Below are 23,860 nucleotides of genomic sequence, written 5' to 3'. Positions count from 1 at the left end.
CCAAGGCCTACAGTGCTGTTAAGACGCCCCTGTCCTCACTGGGACCTCAGGCATTCATGTGATGTAGCTGGTTCTTACTGAATTCATAGGCTTCTTTCTCATTCATATCCCACATATGGTATGCCTGCCTAGCTCTCTTCTCCTTCCTGCTTTCATCTCATTGAAGCCTTGCTGGGGGCTTCACATGTTTCTATATGAAAAGTGCATTAACGTGACTTCTTTATGCCAAGTTTTAATAATCCTTACCACACACATTGAGTTTCATAGATTTAACCTGCCGTTAGACTCTGTATAAAGTGATGGTATGCGTTGTTTTTATTACTGTATCCTTTTCATTTACAGTTAACTTCCCAGCACCCCTACGCAGAAGTTTATATTGGGAAACCACATGTTTGGACAGTGAACATCAATGACCCTGAGGAAGTTGAAAAAGCAGTGAAAGCAATATTAAATCAAAAGGTTTCCCATCTCTTTCTATATGTAGTGTGTGTGTGATATTTGAGGTGATTCTAGTCTGCCTAGAATAATAATTAAGCTGCAGATCAGTGCTCCTGTAGTCTCTATAATGTATGTTTGTTTTTACTCCACAACACTACATTCTAATCTTTACATCATCCCACATTCTCCCAGCTACCCTTCCTGCAGTACCAGGTTACAAACTTGCTGGGGATTTAAATGCTGTTTCTGTATAAAGTCCATCTTGCAGTTAATTGGGTTGTAAAGTAATTTTTACATGGAGCTATGAATACTTTATATCTCCCAAGCTTTACCAGAACTACTATATGTTTGCACAATAAATTTACACACCTGTAGAAATGGAGCAAGTCTCCAAGGCATTTATTTATTTTTTATTTATTAGCAGTTATTTATATAGTGCACACATATTCCCGAAGCGCTTTACAGAGACTATTTGGACATTCACATCAGTCCCTGCTCCAGTGGAGCTTACAATCTATGTTCCCTACCACATGCTCACACACATACACACCAAGGTTCATTTTGTTGGGAGCCAATTAACCTACCAGTATATTTTTGGCATTTCTCAGCTGATCCTGGCACGATTTGCAATGTATGATATCCATATGACTCAAGCAGTGTAAAGTCCTTTGCAAGTAACGGCGGAGCAGCCATGAGCCTGCTAAGCTTGAACTATCTGCCTGCTGGGCGTGATTGTATCTTTATTTAATCATTAATACTCATTATCCAGTGGCGGCTCCAAGGGTGGGCATGCTGAGCAGTCCAAAATTTAAATAGGGGAGCAACTGCCAGTGATGAAATGGTAGTTAGTGTGGTTCCAGCCGTGTATGAAATGGTAGTTAGTGTGGTTCCAGCCGTGTATGAGATGGCAGTTAATGTGGTTCCGGCCGTGTATGAAATGGCAGATAGTGTGGTTCCAGCCGTGTATGAAATAGCAGTTAGTGTGGTTCCAGCCGTGTATGAAATGGCAGTTAGCGTGGTTCCAGCCGTGTATGAAATGGCAGTTAGCGTGGTTCCAGCCGTGTATGAAATAGCAGTTAGTGTGGTTCCAGCCGTGTATGAAATGGCAGTTAGCGTGGTTCCAGCCGTGTATGAAATGGCAGTTAGTGTGGTTCCAGCAGTGTATGAAATGGCAGTTAGTGTGGTTCCAGCCGTGTCTGAAATGGCAGTTAGTGTGGTTCCAGCCGTGTCTGAAATGGCAGTTAATGTGGTTCCGGCCGTGTCTGAAATGGCAGTTAATGTGGTTCCGGCCGTGTATGAAATGGCAGTTAATGTGGTTCCGGCCGTGTATGAAATGGCAGTTAATGTGGTTCCGGCCGTGTATGAAATGGCAGTTAATGTGGTTCCGGCCGTGTATGAAATGGCAGTTAGTGTGGTTCCCCTATTTGAAATTTGGACAGCGCTGGAGCCGCCACTGATTATAACCATTGCATTTAGAAACACAGAGGACCCATTATAGAAAGGATCATGTCCAGTCAATTCAATAAAATAGAACTTGTTATATAATGATTACCCTAGAGGCTGTATCTGATTCTCTTTAATCTCTGACTTTGAACCAGATAGATTAGTCCTTTGCTCACAGGATAGTTTCTCTCTTCAGAGATATGAGGTATATAAGAGACTCAATGGTTCTGGGTCTATGTAGGCGCAGCACCTGTCTTGTGCACGTGCAGAACTGGTCCTGCATGGTCGCTCACAGTCCCCACTTAGGATGACTGATATGCTGCTGCATTTGGTGGGTAGAGCGGAGAACGCAACCAGGACTGTTGTATAAAATAGGGGCTTGGAACCCCGCAGAGGGGTTCCAATGGCCAGGCTGAGTAAGCTGCGACTTACACAGGCTGGCCGATGGCAGAGACCGACTTTCTCAATGGTGATCCAAAGCACAATGCACGCAGGAGGCATTGAATGCCTACAGATACCTCCTGCTGGGATATAGTTAAGACCTACGGCTGGGAATCAGTCTGTCAAAATGTGTGGGGAGGGGGGGTTGGGTTTGGCTCCACCAAGGGAGGGTCAGGGGGTTACATACTTACGTGCCCCTATCGAGATCTCTAACAATCTGGCTTCCGGCGTCTGTATTTCATCTGGTGGCTATTCATACCCATTCCCTCCTGCTGCATCTGCATTTTAGTTGGATGGTATTAGATCCAGCTTCCCTGCGGCTGTGCAATACCATCCACATCTGAATCAGGCCCTTTATTTCTACCATATACACTCACCTGTGCTAGGCACAATTAGCTGTAGAGAATCTGAGATTCATCTCCCTTACATTTCATTCTTCCTGCACATGGAAGACAGAGGCTGGAGGATACAGTCTGCAGTGTGATGTAATCACTGTTTGGTGGTGGGGATGTGTGGTCCTTTGTAGAATGGGCTGCTCCAGTGCTGGTCGAAATGTGACTTGTACAAATATGAACAATACAGCTCTGTGATATGCAGAACTGTGCAGTTTTGTTAGTCTGTACTGTGCCCCATGTTTACCACCATCATGAAGACAGGAAAAGGTTAAATACATAACAGCGCTTTATGTATGTAATGGTTAATACAATTCCTCTGTAATAGTCCGCACTGAGCATTAGAAACTGCTACACTGAAAGTAAAGTTGCCTGGTGGATTGATAGTAATGTGTAATGTCATTGGAGCTTCGCACGCAAATCCTAAAATATTCAACTCCTTCCACTTGAGCTGCTCCTTTCAACATGATGTGAAAAATGACATTCCATGGCTTTTGTTCCGCACAGAATGAACCTTACCTGCCCTATGAGTTCACGTGTGAAGGAATGCTGCAGAGGGTGAACGTGTTCATCGAGAAACAGGTGAGAGCAGACAGAAAGGGTCCAGGACAGCTATACAGAATTGTCTGTTTAACTCTTATTCCCACCAGTGTCTGCTGTCCAGATTATAATATGCTTTCTAAGGCTTGTGGGGAAATATTGATTGTTTTGTTTGCAGATTAAAGTAATCTTCTTAAGACTTTAACCTGTGAAATGATTAGGTGCCGGTAACCCACAGGTCAATGGCCTTTTGTGTGCGGAGTACACTCATGAGTGTGCAGCCGACCGTCACTGTGTAGATAAACGTACACGTCATCAGTCTTCACATGTATGGTTAATGTAGATCTCTCATCTGTGTAGCCAGCTACTTTCTGGGCTGATGGAACATTTGTGTGAACATTTTCTTTGTACTCATTAGGAACCAATACTTCATGAGTATTAGGCAGATTGTACTTTAGTGATGTCACTGGTTTCGAGATGTCATCACTAAGGGGTCAAACCAGTTAGGTGGAGTGTTTTTAAAGCGAGTATGCATCATGAAACTTGTATACATCACATGAATTGGCGCACCCGAGAAATGCCAGGTCCAATTAGAATTTGCGGGGCTAGCGGCGAGGTTGTGCAACTTTTCCACAAAAAGTGAACTGGGAGAAGTGTATGAAGAAGTGGGGAAACAAACCTGGACCCCCAAAAAGTTACAACTGGGATAGCAGACCATATAGTAGGCTGTTAGTGGCCATAAGGAAAGTACTGGAGGTTCATAAATGGTGTCAAATGACTGATTTGTGCACTTTTTATTAATGGCTGAAAAAAAGTGTTTTATTAGCAAATTAGTCTTTCCAGCATTGTGGGCTACAGAAAAATGTCTGTATAGAGGTTTTTCAGTGTTTTTATACTTTAAAAAGTTGGAATAAATATTTTAGAGCTTATCTCCAAGTTCTAAACCTTTCCCCTCAATACAACAATGACACTTATACATCTGTGTGCGACTTTTTTCAAAGTGCTACAATGTACAATGTAGCTTTTTTCATTCCAAGTTCTGTTGTACTTCATATACAGACTCAGCCGCACACAGATATACAAGTGTCACATATCATATTAGCGCAGTCTGCTGGAGCGTCCTAGCCGCATTGCATTGCAAGTTAGACACATTTGCAGCAAAAAAGACGCCAGATGCTATCAGAATAGAACAGGACCTGGCTGCTCACGCAATGCAAGTTGTGCTGCATGGCATATTGAGGATAGAAGTATGAGGAGGAGTTGTATGTTCTGCACTATGACCTGACATTTTGCCTTAAAATACAGGTTTTCCCCACATTATCCCATGCTCAGGGCATTGCACACGTTTGGAACTGAATTCCAAATGAAATTCGCAGTGCTTCTTCCACTGTAGTTAGGTGAAAGGTCAACTTTATGCAACTATTGTTCGTATGTTGGCGGAATATCATTTTAAATTAACGCTGTCACTTACAGTATCAGTCAGTATGCTGGTTTCTGTGGGTTTTTGGCACTGGAGCTTGGCTGCCACCTTTGGGTGACCACATGTAAATGCAGGCTAAAAACTTTACGCATTACAATTAGTAATGTGCCCCCATTTCTGTGGACTGATTAAAGAAGGAGCTTTCTCTTTTCAGGACTTCTGTCACGGGCAAGTAATGTGGCCGCCATTAAGCGCGCTGCAGGTGAAATTAGCAGAATCTGGAAAATCATGTAAACAAGTCTGCCAGGAAAATCAACTGATTTGTGAACCATCTTACTTCCAGCATCTCAACAAAGACAAAGATCTGGCCAAGTTAGTGTGTGCTTTATATACAGTTATCTCTATAGTGTCACCATGAAAGCATCTTATTTCGTCTCTCTATACTTTATGTATGTCTCATAGTAACTTTTTTTTGAACTTTTGCCTGTGGTCTTCTTGCTTCACTTCAAGGTAATTTTGTTTCTTGACTTCATTACCGTATTTTTAGGCTATTTTACAGTGAGTACGTGCACAAGATGAACATGAGAGAACTGAGTTGTCGTATTACAAAATATACATATGTGTCGTCATACACTTGCTTCAATCGCGCCAAGCACCAGGTTTCGTGCGTCTCGGACACATTTTCGGGCGAAAAGGATGTAAGCTTAGTCCTTACAAGATGCGACAAACCACTTCAAGACACTGCACTGATTCATTTGATATGCAACACTTGTATATTTGTGTGCGTCTGAATCTGTATACTGTTACGGTGCGGAGGCTGTGGCTTTTTTTCACGGCAAGTTCCATTGTGCTTCGTCTACACATTAATTTGTGCGCTGATGTATCGCATATCAAATTATTCTGCAGTGCGCTGAAGCTGTTTGTCGCATCAGATTGCGACTCAGATGCACTTCAGGCAAAAAAAGACTAAAAATAGATCCTTGGCACAAAGCGAGCCGCACTGCACCCGGCTGCTCATTCGCGCAGCATGGCGTATTGAGGCTGTGAGGTATATTTACTAAGCTGTGTTAGGAGATAAAGTGAACGGAGGTAAGGTACCAGCCAATCGGCTCCTAACTGCCATCTCACAGGCTGTGTTTGAAAAATGACAGGAGCTGATTGGCTGGTACCTTATAACTGTTCACTTTATCTCCTAACACAGCTTAGTAAATAGACCCCTAAGTGTATGAGGACACATCTGTATGTCACATACTCCACATAACACAGGGGTATTCTACATTCATTGTACAGATGTGTCCTGTTACATCTTTGTTGCCAATGCAGTAAACGTGCACACGCATCGCGTCATGCGATATGCCAGGCTGGAACAGCATTTGCACCATGCAATCCTATAGATCACGGGTGTGCACGTGCCCGCACGACTCAAGACGTGTGCAGCGGCGGCAAGGATATAGCAGGACACATCTGTACAAAAGAGAGGGAGCATAGAGATGGGCCAAAGCAGCTTAGGGGCCACAGATGCAAGATGTGAGCAAACTAGCTAGAACAGGGTCAATGTCCAGTGAAAAAAAATGTATAAGCTGTGCTAAAAACTTGTATGCATGGGCAGGGCGTGTTGTCAGGGATCCTAAGTTGTTTAAATGTATTATTTGGTATCTGATAATACTGATTATGCTCTCCATGGAGTCAGTGTGCCAATCTTTATTAATAACCATGGCAACCATTGAGTGAGCGGGTTCTTTACACTTTAACCTATTACACAGTTGGCAGAGTTGCAGCTATGACTAATTTAATTTAGTGACAACATGTTTTGGCAATCATTAAAAGATCTGTCCATTCATATTAAATATTTTATTGATGGAAAAAAAATATAAACTCTGCTATAAGTCACCTGAGCCCTGTAGCAAATACTTCCCCCTCCCCGCACCATTGCAAGGAATAAATTACCCCATGTCCTACAATCGGAGCTCCTAGCATTGTATCTGTAGCACACAACCAACATTTCTGTTGCTGTCAATGATTTTTATAAAAAGACCAAGCGGATGGGAGAGGGCTGATGGGGGAGCTGAAAGTATTTCCCAGAACTAAAGGCATCTGATAATGAAAATAAAATGGGTTTAACTGTACATGAATAGCGATACATTTGAACAGTTGTGTATACTACAGTTAATTATAGTTGGGAAAATGATCATTCTGTCACCAATATGTGGAATTCAGTACATTTCACCAATATCATGCATAAGACTGTAAAATGTATCCAAAAGAGGTTTTAATGTCTACTTGCATGGATTTGTGTAACAATAATATATTAACAGGATCATTTCATTTACAAACATCTGGCTTCCATTGTATATATTAGGCCCAATCATACCCTTTTGACAGATGCTTTTTGAGATTTCGGGACAAATGTATTATCGGTCAGATTTTCAAAGCCTCCGATGCTTTGCCCTATGGATTTCAAAGGACTATAGTAATTGATGCTAAATGAGCCTGATTTATCATAACTTTATCATAACTTAGCCCTTTGATATCCATCATTGGTTTTGAAAATCCAAAGTGGTTTTGTAAATCTACCCCTTAGTTTAGATCCAGCAATCCCTGGTGCCATTGATAAATGATGATTAGTTTTCTCGACATAGTGACACTGTTATGCAAACTTGGTACTATCTAGCATCTCTCCCAATTCTGACTTCATTTTGTGTTACCTTCTCTGCAAGCGTTCGCTCTCGATTTTGAGACTTACTGATGTGGTCGTACTGTTAGGTGCTTCTTTTGGGGATAAACTACAGGTCACACAATTCATTACAATAATTTCACTTAATGGACCTGGGTTAGGAGGAGTAAAGCTGGGTACACCCCAAACGATGGTGTGACCCAGCGATGTAACGATAGATTGTGCGCGCAGTACACACTGTACAATCCAGCATACAATGGCGCAATGTGTTGTTACATGCTGCATGTATACGCACAATGTCATTCATTGCATCGTTCCATCTGCCGTGCAGAACAGCATGATGCAATGAACGACAGCCGTATTGAGTGTACACACTATATACGATGTGTAAGAGATATATAGTTCCGATCCATGTCGGAACACTATATCATGCAATACATTGTATAGAGAGAACCCGGCTTTAGAGAGGGGAAAAGAGCAACTTGCTCCTTGGTAAAATAATGTTGCCGGGCAGGTGCGGCAGATTTAAAATATTGGGAAGGGTGCGTCCTAGGTTAATTCTAATTTTCAGTTTCAGAACAAAGCTACCCAATATTTGTTTGCCACATGCAAAAGTGATTATTTATTTTTCCCCCTGGAAAAAAAAATTGCACCCCTTGCATTACAATGTGGTTTGTTCCAGGAGCAAATGGTTCAGTTTTATGCTCCTTCTCCTACTGTGAATAGCACCCCATGTTGTGTTATCACTGTACCCTGTCTGCATTTTGCCACGGTACAATGGACATTTTTCTTATAGCAATTCACAGAAGCTCCTACAAAAGTTTATATTTTGTCACAATAATAAAATATAACGGACGCTGATCTTGATGCAGAGATGTACATTGATGTAACGCAGCTGTGAAAATATGCTGTTTCCAAAGCTTATCCGAGCATAGGGGCGGCCATTGCTACCTTCTCATATCCGTCCTAGTCACGCACCAGCATAAATATCTGTAACAACAACGCAGATCGTCCAGCCATGCAGCAAGTCTGACCTGTCTCTCTCACTCCATATCTCCTGACACGTAGAGAGCTCTCATGCTGCGAAGGAGATCACAATAGCTAATAGCACGCCCATTAAACAGTGTTTAAACAGTCACAAACCTGCGTTTGCCTAGCCACCCCTCATTACTCCCCCAAACTATGATCACCTGTCTGTCACTTAGCGATTGCATACTCTGTGCAGACGCAATCGCAAAACAATTGCGTATGCGTAGTGCGCCTTACACGCATGCGCAATGGCAAACAAACTCTCGATTGCATAAATATCGGCATTGCGTATGTCTCTGTATCAGGACCACTGTTTTTGGCAAATTCTTTTTTATCTTTATTACAGATTTTACACTCCTCACTGTTAGTTTATTCTGGAGTATAATAAAGAGAAAGGTGATTTACCTGTACAGTTTATCTGAAAAACCTTACACTGACATATTGAATGTATTACAGGTTCGGCATCCACTGCCAGTCATCTGACATCGCAAATGATATTGTGGTCCCTTCAATTGACAAAAAGAAAAATCATTGTGTGTTTCAAGGCGATCTATTGTTGTTCAGCTGTGCAGGATCCCACCCCAGCCACATGAGGGTCTGTCCGTGCAGAGACTACATGAAAGGACAAGTTGCACTGTGTGAGGACTGTCTATAGCATCCGCTGTACCTCTTCCCATTGGATGGGATCAATTAACAGTTATGTGCCAGGGCACTAACTATTTCTTGCATTCATGGAAACAAACACATTTTAAATTTCCCAAGGAGTGCACTTTAATGTCAATTTCCAGGACGTCTTGGAAATTGCATCATGAGGTGGATCGCTTGAAAGGAATAGTTAAGAAATCCGAATGCCTTCCACAGCTGCGATACGTAAAGATTACCTAGCTGACCATGTGTTTTTGTAAAAAAAAATAAAAAATCTGCTTCCGCTATTTTTTTTATTTTACTCTCAAAAAAAAGCAGTACATTGCTGAGCAGACCTGTCCAATCGGATTTATCAGGAACGCTAGAATAAAGATCAGTAAACATCCACTGCATGCTGCAACTTGATATCACGGTTGACCCACGCAGTCCGCTGGCTATAATAGGACACCACGCTAATGCATGACTACTCCAAAATGTCTTCAAGATAATCTACTGATGGGTTGCAACACTGGTGTTGCAAATGAACTGAAATTGTGGAATATTTTTTTTTTTTTTTAGGAAAAAAAAATTAACAAAAAAAAAATGTTGTCTTGTAGAGAAAAACAAATATAATTTGAACCGCTTTTCTGATCTGATTAGAGATTGAGTACTATAAGAGATACAAAGCAAGTTTTTCTTTTTCCTACATGAGTAGATCATGTAACACTGCCAAGCACAGGAATTGAACTGGCTTGACTCTTCCCAGAAGCCTTTGGAAGAAAATATAAAAAAAAAAAAAATACCATAAAATCATTGTGTGATAATGGTAATACTGAATTAAGTTTAGTATAGACAATGCCTGTGTTTTAAAAAGACGGTAGCAGTAGAAAAGTGAAATATATATATATGTATACAGCTTGTATATTTATTTTTATTTTTGGGGCATGTATGTGAGATAATTATGTATATATTTAACATATGTGGAGTATTTTTATTTGTATATTTATGATGCAGAAAAGGGTGTACATTTTAAATTTGTAATTTTATTTCAGGTTGAGACCTAGTTAGGCCAGTATATCGGTTATGGTGGAGGCAGACATTTTGTGGGGTGAAGTTTTTTTCAGCTGATTTGTTTGCAGATTTTACCATCACTAAAGAATGGGGCACAGATTTCGTAGTGAATTGATGGACTTTATACTGACGACTGTTTGGTCAAGCCCACAAAATGGCTGCCTTCACTTTAACCAGACTTTTGCGCGCGCACACAGAATCGTGTGTGTTTGTGGTGTGTTCAGTAGAGTAGGTATAGATAGTGCGAAGCACTGCAATCTTTATTGAACTACAACTGCCAGTTTGGAGTCATGGGGTGACCGCAGTACTTCAGGCTGCCTATTGCTGTACTATAGGTACTTACACTTCTAGAAAGTCAAAAAATGTTGTTTTGGTAATGGAGGTCACTGAGATTTAGTAATACAGACACCAATCTTGGTGCAGACTTGCACAAAGGCCCTCGATTGGCCACAATTAAAGGCTAATTTGCTTTTAACTGATGGAAATGTCTTTAGTTATAAAACAAAATAATACACTCAATTAGATTTTCATAAATACCTTTTATTATAAATAGGACGAGGGCAATTGGCAGCTGTTAACATAAGATTAGCAGACTAATTGACCTGTGGCTTTCCCTTGGTTATATGGCTACAAGCCCTGGAAAGTTGGAAGTTGTCAGGACCTCCTTGTAGTGCCATAACAGTTGGGAAGCCAAAGGTTGCCTGCCACTGATGTATAGACTGCTGGGTATATAAAGCAGTGCGTGCACACTGCCACAATTCTGTAGAGCGGGTGTGTGCACCCAGTCTTTCATATAAAAGTACAGATAAATTACATGTGCACACCCAGAAGTAGAGCTTGATATTTTATAGCTCAGTGTGACACTATACAGGTCGATTAAATCCATACATTGTTCAGTGTCATCCTGACTTTCCACTGCAGCGCTTTTGAAAACTTCAGTATTACCTCCCCTACCCCGCTATAGAGAGCTAAAGCCCTTTCTCTCATCTGCAAAGCTGTTTCCTAATGGGAGCCAACAGTGGGCAAACCTCTGAGACTGCAGTCATTTGAGTTACTATAACCTCACTGCCAGGTCCCTATGTATGAGTCAGCCAATCCACGAAGCGCATTTCTAAAGAGCTAGGCTGCTCAGCAGTCAGTCACTCTTGTCTGTCTAAATATGCCCCAACATCCTAGCAAGGCAACCTGCTGCAGAGGAGGAATGAGAACACAGTTAACTATAAACACTGTAGTAATTTATGTATGTAATTCAGCTCAGTGATGCACAGCCATTGATATATATTTAATGTCAGATGGTGGCTTTATTTTCTTTTAACATTAAATCTGATTTCATATTTTATTAATCATGACCAATTCTAAAATCTTGTTGCCATGACCTACACACGAGACCTTTTCAGACCACTTCTGTTGCTATTACCTCTGTTAATCTGAGGACATAAACAGTCTTTAGAAAATAATTAGGCAGACAAAGGATGGCGGGCGGGTTGGGGGACGACTACTTAGTGGTATAGAGGTTACCAATCCGAAATCCTAAGGATCGGAGTACAGAAGGGTGACTGCGTCTTTAATATGCTGGAATGATCCCTTTTCATATTTTGCAATACGGCGACAAGAATACCTATAGGATACAAATTTGGCCATGCAGTTGGGGGGTATTGCAAATGGTACCACCTTCAATTTCCTATTGGCCACGTGTAAACTGGGGAAAGTATTACACAACCCGGCCTTATCATGGACTGGTTCTGGTGGCACCTCTACTGGTTTTTTTCCCCCCTTTCGAGAAGGAAGGGCTGCAGTCCCCAGTGCCCATTTTAAACAGAGAGCCTCTGGTGGTGCTTTGATGTGACATTTCTTGTTGAATCACCGCAGCCTTATTCCATCATGGACCCGGCCATCATTTGAGCTCTGCATTGGGCCTCTATCCAGCTTTGCATTGCACCAATTACCGGAAACTAACAGCCAGGTCCCAGGCAACACATCAAAAATTGAGGAACACTGGTGTAGATAAATAGCTATAATTTCTTTGCTCCTTCCCTAAGCCTTCAGCATCAGAGACATTTAAAAAGAAAAACTTGTAGATGGCTGCTGTGCTGTCTCCTGGTCACATGCGGCTGTCCCTAGCACTTAGCAGGAAACAGCAGCTGTGTAGTGAGGAGAATTACTAATCTATCACTGTATCTGTTCCAGAAATGACTCCTATGCTATTGGGGTTTTTTTGCTTGTTTTATTAAATGTGCATGTTTTCTTTGACATCAGATGACATTCAATTTTTTTTTAAAGAAACAATTGAATTTTCAGTTGGCCTGGTGAAAACTCTTTTATCAAGCTTGTTCTAAAAATAAGCACTGTGTAATGAGTTTGCATGTTGGGACAACTTGTTAAATTGTGCTAATTGCTATATTCATACAGATATTAACTTTTTTTTTCTTCAATGAGGATTATTCAAACTGTGCTGTAACCCACAGCAACTATGTTTGCTATAATTTTCTAATTAGCTTTAGGTAACATTCCACTGCTGGCAGTATGAATAAACGTTTGCTAAATTCCAAACTTTGCGTAAATCTTTCAGTCAAGCACAGTCACTGCCATATACTTGCTACTTTAATTGTCACCTTCTCTTTAGAATAATTTATTTTCCACCTCCTGAAATGAAACCAACATACATATACCTAACAAATGGGCATTCTTTATTTTATTATTTGTTGCACTAATCTGTTTATGTAAAAGAATAAAATTTGTATAGATAGCATTTATCAGCAATGCTATGTAATGTATGTTTTGTTACCCTTGTGTCCCACATTTACAAGTTCTCAATTACTGGGTAGAATGTTTCAACAAATTTATTATGTCAGTTTTTGCAGCTTAGTAACTTAAATATTTCTTGCTGCCAATGGTGACAAATGTATACAATACACACTGTTAAAATGACTGATGACCTCATTATCTCATATATATGCAAATTATTTGCACATGTACAAATAGAATTGCTTCTTTGTTTGTGTGTTTTGCATTTTTGGGACGTCACTTGTAAATTTCACATGTTGTGTTTTATGTCTCTTTGGCAATGTTGATTTGTTTGTGTCTTAATTTAATTTGACTACAGTATGTGCCTTTTAACTTTTCAAGGTTGTTTCATGAAGTGGGATCCGATTGAACAATTTATAATGGAACACAACACTATTGCATACAAAAAAATATATATATTTATGCATCTTCAACTTAATTATCCCTTAACTATTTATTTTTAATGTATTTGAATCCTTTACAGACAGTTGAAATTTTTTTTTATTTTCATAACCTTAATAGAATGTGGTACAGGTCAAAAAGCTGAGACTGCAGTCTGTAAAGCTGCTGTGACATCACTGACCCCTACCCAGAGTAGGAATATACACAGTGCTTTTCTGCAGAGCCAGTATGCAACCAAACAACTCTACCTAGTAAATGGGCGCATACCTGTTAACAATGGAGGCGGGGGGGAAAATTAGGAAAAAAAATCATCATTTCTCTAATCCACCCTCAGCCGCATCTGATCTACCCACCAATTGCAAAATTCTACCCATTCCAGGTACCGTAGATCTGGGCTATCTTATGAAAATCAGGACTGTTGAGTGGTTTTTAGTTAATACCTCCCCTTTAGCATGGCATCTTACTGCAGTTTTGTAGAAGAGCATGATGGAAATCTTACCTTTTATGTTTAAATACTGCAGTTAATATGTATATTACCTAGTTATTAGTATTTGATCTATATTAATGTCATATAGTGACATTATTCTCACTTAAAGCAGATTAGGTTTTCTGTAGCATGTATTATGCATGGAATAGAGATCATGGATTCCTATGGAGAAGTACACTTTCGCTAGATTGCACATAACAGACGTCCAAACCCTGCTGACTGCATGCTAAGCTCTGTCATAGTGAATGCCATCGTCGGCCCAGACAGCAATCATTACATGCCTATGCCTATTTGATACAGATTGACTAGTTACTGCTACAGGCCAGTAGATGTGTATAAAAATCACACTGGTTTCCTTGCTCCACTGTCCTCCATGATTTGTTTGTTGTATGATTAGTTTTGTCAGTAGAGTGACTACACTGGCAAATAGAACAATACAGCGTTCTAAAAACCAACTTGGTCAATGCCTTTGTTTAATGCATTTGCCATCAGACAGATTTTTACATCCATGGATTTAACGTTTAGAAAATATAATACCTGATTTAAGCTAATCATAATTAACTTGTCCTGCAATTGACCATATGAGTTTCATATTTAACATTTGGTTGAGGGTTGACTAAGAAAACCCATTGGTGTATATACATTTTATATATTTGGGGGGGTTGGAACAAAAACCCTAAAGCTGAGTACACACTAAATAATGTGTGTACCCAGCGATGCGAGACATGACCCGGCTGCCGACCCAGCTTAAGGTTTAACACTATATCCTTTACTATAATTTATAGTTATAGCACTCCTGGCAAGTAATATAATTTGGTAACAATATTTGAATTATTGTACTAAAACATAATGTAACTTAGTGAAATACAGAATCACTAGCCTGACTGATGTAGCACGGAGATTTGGGTACACTCCTCCCATTTCCTGTCTCGTTTTCTGCTATCCCAGTCCGGAAATCCATTGTGTTCCGTTATAAATTGTTCTAACAGTTCACCATTTACAATGTAGAGATTGTAACAATTTGTATGGTGTTGCTAAAACTTTGAGCTGTTCAAAGAGAGTACAGATTTCTAAGCAGTTGTAAATGTCTGATTAACGTATCTCTAACATGAACCATAATGTTTTCATTGTTGTAGAAAAGAAAATTTAGGGGAACTTTATTTTTCAATAAATCTTTTTCCTGTGTGAGCTCTGTTGTCTCTTGGTCACTGTCTCACAGCAAAAACACAGAATTCCCCCAGCACACTATAATGGACCTGTAAATTACATTTACATTTTATATGATAGTAGAAATGCAGAGAACTCCGTTTACGTATATTTGACTTTTACAGTACGATGCAAATAGTCATTATGGGGATATGTGGATACTGGCCCAAATGACCACCTTGGTAATAGGATTTATAGGGGTTGTGCAGGGTTCCTATTAGGTCTTTGCCCTCCTTAGCGCAGTGCTCAGTGACTAATATACTGTATCGCTGAGAGCTGGATATTGCATCAATTCCCAATGGCTGTTTTATCAAACACTAATTAACCTACCAGTACAGTATGTTTTGGAATATAGGATGAAACTAGAGCAAGTCACCCCAAACCTAGGGGGAACAGGCAAACCCATTGGTCCCTAGTGGAAATCTACCTATTACCCTAGAGCTGTGACACTGCAATGCTAACCACTATTTCACCAGGTTTCATTGGTGCCTAGAAATATGGTTTGTACTTTGCTCAACATGGCAAGTTGTTTCCTGCTGACTGCAGGATGAGCATGGCTCCTATACAGGGACTGACAGCTGCCAAGCCTAGTAGAAGCTTCTTCCTCTGCATTTACACCCAGGTCTGTGAAGATGGCAGCTTCTGTATTCATGTACAATCTTATATTACTCTGCTATCTTGGCTTTTGCCTTACAGTAAGTCAACAGACAGTTAATGGCAAATGGTTGTGGGTTTTTACGATGGTTTTTACAATACTGTAGTAAACTTACTCCTGCTGTTTGTTTTGTGAATGTTGGTGATTGTTAAATGTTCAAATATGCAGTTAAAATATTTTTGCTGTGGTTATGGCTTAGATAATCTTAATTCTATTTTCTAATGTAGTTATAAACAGCCATATAGCCTTACACAAGACCCCCCTTGGCATTAGACTATTTCCATCTATATTGGCTCTAGGTATGTAGTGATTCACATGCAGTTAATAATCATAGATCTTTCTCTTCAGTCTCCCAAACTATGCAACTTGGGAGACGCAATCGATAGAATATAACTCTCCAATAAATGCACCTAGATACAATGCGACATGAAAATCAATGAGAGCAGAACATTACTGTATTAGAAAATGTCACCCAAGATGGTCAATTACGTGGAAACTTGCTCTGTTCCCTGGATTCGGGTTATTTCTGTACCTGAAAGAAGATGAAATCTTGTTATATGGAACTTTTTGATTGATTTTCATGAAGCCAGAGCATCAGCAGGGAATTTAAAGACTTGAAGATTTGTAGCCTTGTCACCCTCTTAAATCTAATATCAAGCTGGAAATGCCAAAAGTGCAGCACAGTGCAATGCTTACGTTGCAGATTTGTTTTATAAAGCGATACAGTAGGAAATCCTACATATCTCAACTGCTGAAGAACTACAAATGTCAACATGCTCAACCAGACAAGTTGAAAAGGGGTTTCATGCCTTAAAAGGCACCTTAAAACTAATTGGCTAGTTCCCCCATTGCTTCATGAGTCGGTTAGTTTTGATCTTTCCTGTAAATGACTACAGAACACTCACAACTCTAGCTTAACGGTTGGTGCTAGACAGCATAATAAGGGTATAAATACTGTAAGTCCTCTAGCACAACCATCCTGAGCACTCATAAGCACAGAGACTTTTTCCAGACTGGTGCTTGATGCGGCTAAGTAAAGTCCGTTTGATCTATACAATGACAACTAGTGCAACCCCCTGTGTGACCGTAAACATGGCTGGCAGCTTGAAACCACCACTTCTCACCAATCCTTGCACTATGATTTGGGGTTCTAATCATGGGCATGAGACCTTGCTGTTGCACTCTCTTGCAGTGAGAGGAAATTAATGGAGCCATGTGCAAGGGGTCGTAAGATAACTGCCAATTAAGCACAAGATTAAATCAAGGAAGGGAAAAACTACTCTCTTTTAACAAACAGGAAGGTATACATTGCCCCCAATTGAACAACCCTTTGGGGGTAATTTACTAAAGTTTGTGTTTATAGAAGTGGAGATGTTGCCCATGGCAAACAATCATATTATAGCTATTATCTTCTTGAAGGTACTAGATAAATAGAATCTGATTGGTTGTTATGGGCAACATCTCTACTTCTATAAACCCACACTTTAGTAAATATACCCCTTTGTTGTGTCTCGCTGCCTTTATACTTTATTTGTTCTTTTGCTTTGATTTTTATTCTCCCTGCTGTGCCACTGAATATAAATGGCAGTTTTCAGCACCAGGTTTTTATTTGTATTTTTTGTTTATTGAAAAGTTTTTATTTTTGTTCTTTCAAATTTATTTGCCTATTAAATTGGTAAATTGTTTAGTTCCCCTTGATCACTTTTTATGAAAATGTATCTGTCACGGATGTGGTTGGTTGTGGACCTTGATTAAGTAAGAGTTCTGGCTGGATGATGTCTGAAAGGTCTGGGCAGATGCTTGGGAGGTCCTGTGTAACTTTTCCTCATGCAGTTGAGTGGCTTAGAGAGGAGTGATAATGACTGATACTGGACTATGGAATACTGAGTTCTGGGATTGAGCTGGAATACTCTACACCGAGATTGATCTGAAAGGAGCACTGGAAGTCACTACTGAAGAGTCTGAAGAAATACTCTTATCAGCTTGCAGCAGGATACAGACAACAAAGCACTGTCACCAGCAGACTGCCCGGAAGTTCCTTATATACCCCTGGCCTTTTGGGGATTGGCTGATGTGGGCAGCTAGTCTGGGAGCAGTGCTCTGAGTCGTGGAGGAGAGTCAGGTGAATGAGTCCAACTGTATTTTTCTTCATTCCAGCTCCTGAATATCAGCGCTCAGCATTATCACGCATGTAGCCACATAGACAGACAGTTCCCATTCACCCGATCACATAAATATATAAATATTTGTTATCAACGTGTTTAGCATACAATTGTGCTTTTGATCGGCGGCAGCATAGAGTGCCAACACGTGTTTTGCCAGTGAATGGCTTTATCAAAGCAGTGCTTTGATATTCATGAGCTGGAATGAAGAAAAATACAGCGCATATATATGGCCATATAAATAAATGATAATACTAATTGATAAATCCACCAGTATATCCTGCAGTTTCAGGTCAATTACAGTCAGGTGCATAAATATTGGGACATTGACAGAATTTTCATATTTTGGCCTCTCTTCACCACAATGGCTTTGAAATGAAACAAACAAGATGTGCTTTAACTGCAGACTTTCAGATTTACTTTGAGGGTAATTACATCCAAATCAGGTGAACCGTGTAGGAATTTCAACAGTTTCTATATGTGCCTCCCACTTTTTAAGAGGCCAAAAGTAATGGGACTATCAACTCAAAAGCTATTTCATGGACAGGTGTGGGCTATTCCCTCGTTATTTCATTATCAATTAAGCAGGTAAAAGGTCTGGAGTTGATTCTAGGTGTGACATTTGCATTTGGAATCAGTTGCTGTCAACTCTCAATATGAGATCCAAAGATCTATCACTATCAGTGAAGCAAGCCATCATTAGGCTGAAAAATCAAAACAAACCCATCAGAGAGATAGCAAAAACATTAGGTGTGGCCAAATCAACTGTTTGGAACATTCTTAGAAAGAAAGAACGCAACAGTTGGCCAAATCAAGAACACTCTCCAGGAGGTAGGTGTATATGTGTCAAAGTCAACAATCAAGAGAAGACTTCACAAGAGTGAATATAGAGGGTTGACCACAAGATGTAAACCATTCGTGAGCCACAAAAACAGGAAGACCAGATTAGAGTTTGCCAAACAACATCTAAAAAAGCCATTACAGTTCTGGAACAACATCCTATGGACAGATGAGACAAAGATCAACTTGTACCAGAGTGATGGGAAGAGAAAGAGTATGGAGAAGGAAGGGAACTGCTCATGATCCAAAACATACCACCTCATCAGTGAAGCGTGGTGGTAGTGTCATGGCATGGGCATGTATGGCTGCCAATGGAACTGGTTCCCTTGTATTTATTGATGATGTGACTGCTGACAAAAGCAGTAGAATGAATTCTGAAGTGTTTCGGGCAATATTATATGCTCATATTCAGTCAAATGCTTCAGAACTCATTGGACGGCGCTTCACAGTGCAGATGGACAATGACCTGAAGCATACTGCAAAAGCAACCAAAGAGTTTTTTAAGGCTAAAAAGTGGAATGTTATGCAATGGCCAAGTCAATCCCCGACCTGAAGCATACTGCAAAAGCAACCAAAGAGTTTTTTAAGGCTAAAAAGTGGAATGTTATGCAATGGCCAAGTCAATCCCCGACCTGAATCCGATTGAGCATGCATTTCACTTGATGAAGACAAAACTGAAAGGAAAATGCCCCAAGAACAAGCAGGAACTGAAGACATTTGAAGTAGAGGCCTGGCAGAGCATCACCAGGGATGAAACCCAGCGTCTGGTGATGTCTATGCGTTCCAGAGTTCAGGCTGTAATTGCCTGCAAAGGATTTGCAACAAAGTATTAAAAAGTGAAAGTAATGCTGGCCATACACGGGATGATTGATCACACGATTAGGGCTGTTTTTAGAGGTTGGACAGACCAATCTTATGAAAATAGTTGTATTTTGAGTCTCCTGCAACCCCGATGCGCGTCCCCACCGTCATATAGTTGGATCGCAGATCAGATGGTTTTGCAGAGAGACCTCTCAACCGATCGTGTATGAATTGAGCCCAATCGTATGTATTTTGCACATGTACGATCAGTTGTACGACCTACGCTGTCCCTGGCCACTCCCCTCCGCCATTTTGACTGACGCATGGTACCTGCAAAAAAGTAAGCTTGTGTCAGCGTTTTCAAGTGAGTACTATAGACAGCACAGCGCGAGCATTGTGTTTCCCAAACCCACTGCCCCACCAATGTGTTTAAGCCCCTTTTGTCACTAATCTATATTAACCCCCTGTGCTGCCAAAGAATATTAACCCCTTGCCCAACAATGAATCTTTAGGGGTGCCCCTGTAATTTTAAACTTTAATACCCGTTATTTTGTACCTGTAATAAAAGGGTTTATAATTTAAAAAAAAAATGACATAGGGTCCCCCCCCCAAAAGCCTTACCAGCCCCAGGCATGCCAGCCAGGCATGGTTTCTAAAATTACGGGGAACAAAATGTGTAGGGTTCCACCGTAACTTAGAAACCAACACCAGGCTGCAGGGACCAGTCCTGGTCTTAAATATAGGGGGTCAAAAAGACGTGGGGTACCCCCTATATTTAGGACCAGCACCAGACCAACCGACCGGGGTGTAATGCCACAGCCCGGAGACCCAATCACCGGGGCTCCAGGTCCAAAGCATTACACCCCAAGTCAGTCAGCGCAAGCCGGTGATCTCGGGGGAGTCGGGGACCCCCCAAAAAAAGGGTCCCCCCTCTCCCAAGCACCACAGGCTTACGCTGAAGCCTAGGATTCTTCCCCATACCCCTGGAGCGGTGGGTATGGGGGTAATGGGGGGGGCAAATAATGTAAAACTATTATACTTTACAGTGGGACTACAGGTGCCAGCATGCCTGCCCTTTGGCACTTGTGGAACTACAAGTGCCAGCAGACATACGGCACCTGTACCCCCACTGTAAAATAAATAGTTAAAGACAAAACACATACACCGTGACAAGTATAACTTTATTTCATACCCCTACCCACTTACACATACTCACCTATATCCAGGCGCTGGTCACCGCAGCATCCGCCGGAACTTGGCAAAACAAAAAAACGATTGCCACACATACAGATAGCTCGTGAATGCCAGCTGACGGGACAAGCGCAGAGCTGGCAAGTCCCGCCAGCCAATCAGCGGCCGCGCTGACTGTAGAGCGGCCGCTGATTGGCTCCCACTACTGACAGTTCCCACGTGACAGTGCTCATCTGACAGTACTCACGTGATGTAGAATAGCATTTTTTTTATTTTTTAAATGCATAGACCAATTTAGAACAAATAGGGGGTACATGCAAATGGGGGTAAGCATATTTTTAAGTGGCTAAAATTCTATTTAAAAAATCGGATAAAATGAGAGTGGGCAATTTGAGTTTGTCTTGTATTACATGCAGCGGGATAATACATAGCTTTTTTTTCTAGATTTTTTTCTTAGTCGGCATTGCATACAGATTGAATATCAAACATCTGTATTTAAACACAATCGGTTATTTCACTGGTCGGTATTTTCTTTTGTTCGTGCTTGCTTTTTAACTATATTGTTATTTTTGGGATAGGAAAAATTTCATTTTTGAAGTTGTCGGTATATCATTGTTATACGGAATATCATCTGTCATCTTTACATTGTCGGTATTGTGTCCAGCTGTAATTAATTTATCGGCATGTTAACTGTATACCATGTATAATGACCCTGCACCACTACATTTGGAAGTATGATGCACCAAACATTTTTGTATTTTCTACTAAATTAAAATTGAATTCAAATTTTTAAAGTAAAAAAAAGATCCTTTTTAGAAATCATTTTGTAGAATAAATAAGAAAAATTTTAAGATTAGACATTAAAAATCATTTACAAATTGTTAACATAAATAAACTTCTTAAATGAACGGAGTGAAGATAACTAAATGTCTGTTTTTTTATTTTTGAACCATTTTTACAACCTAGAATGTCAAGAGTAATGGAGAGAAAAATTTTGTCAGAGGAGTATCGCCATCACGATTGTTTTTGGCGTATTAAAAGCCCAAATTATCGAAACAAAAATGTGTGCTGCTGCAATACATGCACTATTGCTTCTAACAAAGCTGAATTTTTCGCTTTATCCAGGCTTCGTTATAATACGGTTTGTGCGACAAAATAGAAAGCAAATAGAGTCTCAGTCATCCGGAGCAGGTGCTGCTGATGTTTATAACACTACTGTATGGTACTTTGATTTGTTAAAGTTCCTACATGAGCAGGAACCTATCCGGGAGTCGGATGCCTTAATGGTGATTCCAGACCCTGAGCAAGCTGCCGTGTTGAGCCCAGACAATCAAGATGCCTCCTCCTGCGAAATCGTAGGTTTCTAATTTTGAAAAATGTAAAATGTTGGTAAGGGTAAATGTTTCTGGTAAATTATTTGCAAATCCTGTCCTCCTGCCACGGTACTGCCCCCACTCCATTGAAGTAGGTCACATATTGTTCTCTGACCTATTTAGCCCTTGCAGTACCTGTTGTTACCAACAGTGTCGATGGGGCAACTGAAACCAGTAATGGGGTCTCCTGTTGGTCGCATTCATAATGCACTTCGGTTTCGGTGGCCATAATGTGTGCAGCTGTTTTTTTACGTAAGAAATTGTGGAGAACACAGCTGGCCAACACAACTTTATCAATTTTATCCACTCGCAGGTTAATGGTGGTGTGAAAAATTCGGAATCGGTTGCTTAAAATTCCAAATGTGTTTTCCACAACTTGTCTTGCCCTGGACAGACGGTAGTTGTAAATTGTTTTGTCAAGTGTCAGGGCACGTTGAGCAAATGGCTTCAGCAAATGCTCATGAAGAGCAAATGCCTCATCAGCCACAAAGACATAATTTAGCCCGTGCTTCATTTCTGTATTTGGTGGCAGGTTCAGGCATTGGGATGCCAGTCTCTCATAGAAGAGGGTTTGTTTGAAAGACCCCCACCATCCGAAGCACGCCCATTTTTACCCACATCAACAAAAATAAACTCATAATTAGCGTTGACAACCGCCATGAGAACTACACTGTAAAATCCTTTATAATTGTAGTAAAAGGATCCGCTGTGGGGAGGTGGATTGATCCGGATGTGTTTCCCGTCTATGGCTCCTCCACAGTTGGGGAAGTTCCAGCTACGTTCAAATTCCACAGCAATGCTCTTCCAGGCCTCCACCGTTGTTGGGAACTAGAACAAATGAAATATGAAATTAAACGTATGCATAAACAAAATGTATTAGTAATAACATTAATCTTTAAACACTTTCCACCAATAGCCTCCAACACCTAACCTCGACTGCTTGCCAAGCCCATCCAATCCAGCCCCAAGCACCAGTCATGCTGAAGTCAGCCAGCACTCTCAACCTACCCTAAAAAAAACTGGTTATAAACGCAAGAACACAGTGCCAGAAGATCCACTGTTAGACCAGGTCACGATGGCTTTAACAAAGCCACCTGATATGTTTGATGACCTTGGAAGCCACATAGCGAGCATGGTTCGTGAAATGGGAGAGAATCAACAAATCCATACACAGTGGATCATATATGAAACTATAATCCGGGGAGAAGCAATAATCTGACCACCAATACAAGGCTGACTGATGAGCAGCTGTACCAGTCAACCATGTAGCCCTGCTATAGGCCATCAGCATCTGTAAGTTATCCGCCACCAAATTATCTACAACAAACCCAAATGGCGCCTTCCACATCCCAGCCAACACCACATCACAGTCAGCCATTGCCACAAATAACAACATCAACATCCTCAGCACTTGAATATAGTGGCATTTTGGGTGAGGATGAGCAAGCCAGCCAATGGTTTCTCCTGTAATGTTTATTGAGAAACCTTTTGTTTAAACCTGTAAAACTAGATTTGATTTTGTTAAATGTAAACACACAGTATCAGCTAGTTTGTTCTTTCTCAGTGCCTGCTGCATGGTATGGGCTGTGGATGTGGTGGATTGGGCAGGAACACTAAGCGCATGGCGCAAGGACAGATTGTTGGTTGCCGGGGCCTCATTCTGTCCTTGTGACATGGCTTTTGACCATGTTCATTCCTGCATCTCACACACCACATACCATGCTGCGGGGTTTGGGCAACAATAAACTGTCTGATATTGTAGTTTGAACTTAGTTACCATAGTATTTGATTTACAAATGAAAGCCAAAGGCAACATGTTGGATGGTTTTACTACCTAAACACGTTAGATAATTAAACAGCCATGTTGGTTGACTTTAAAGCATACAG

General features: G+C 40.7%; 1 protein-coding gene across 1 annotated transcript in view; it reads left to right on the top strand.

The window, feature by feature from the left end:
- Positions 1-14,933, top strand: part of MGAT5 (alpha-1,6-mannosylglycoprotein 6-beta-N-acetylglucosaminyltransferase) — a 129,669-nt gene extending 114,736 nt beyond the window's left edge. Inside the window, exons 14-17 of the mRNA XM_088472276.1 lie at positions 343-459; positions 3,222-3,296; positions 4,889-5,046; positions 8,834-14,933. Of these exons, the coding sequence (XP_088328402.1) occupies positions 343-459; positions 3,222-3,296; positions 4,889-5,046; positions 8,834-9,032 (549 nt within the window). The 3' untranslated portion in view covers positions 9,033-14,933. The remainder of the gene's footprint in view (positions 1-342; positions 460-3,221; positions 3,297-4,888; positions 5,047-8,833) is intronic.
- The last annotated feature ends 8,927 nt before the right edge of the window (positions 14,934-23,860 follow it).

Source organism: Taudactylus pleione, unplaced genomic scaffold (genome assembly GCF_031769625.1).
Source record: "Taudactylus pleione unplaced genomic scaffold, aTauple2 ptg000122l, whole genome shotgun sequence".
Lineage (NCBI taxonomy): Eukaryota > Metazoa > Chordata > Amphibia > Anura > Myobatrachidae > Taudactylus > Taudactylus pleione.
The sequence above is the reverse complement of the archived record's forward strand: the minus strand, read 5'-3'. Positions and strand labels throughout refer to the sequence as shown.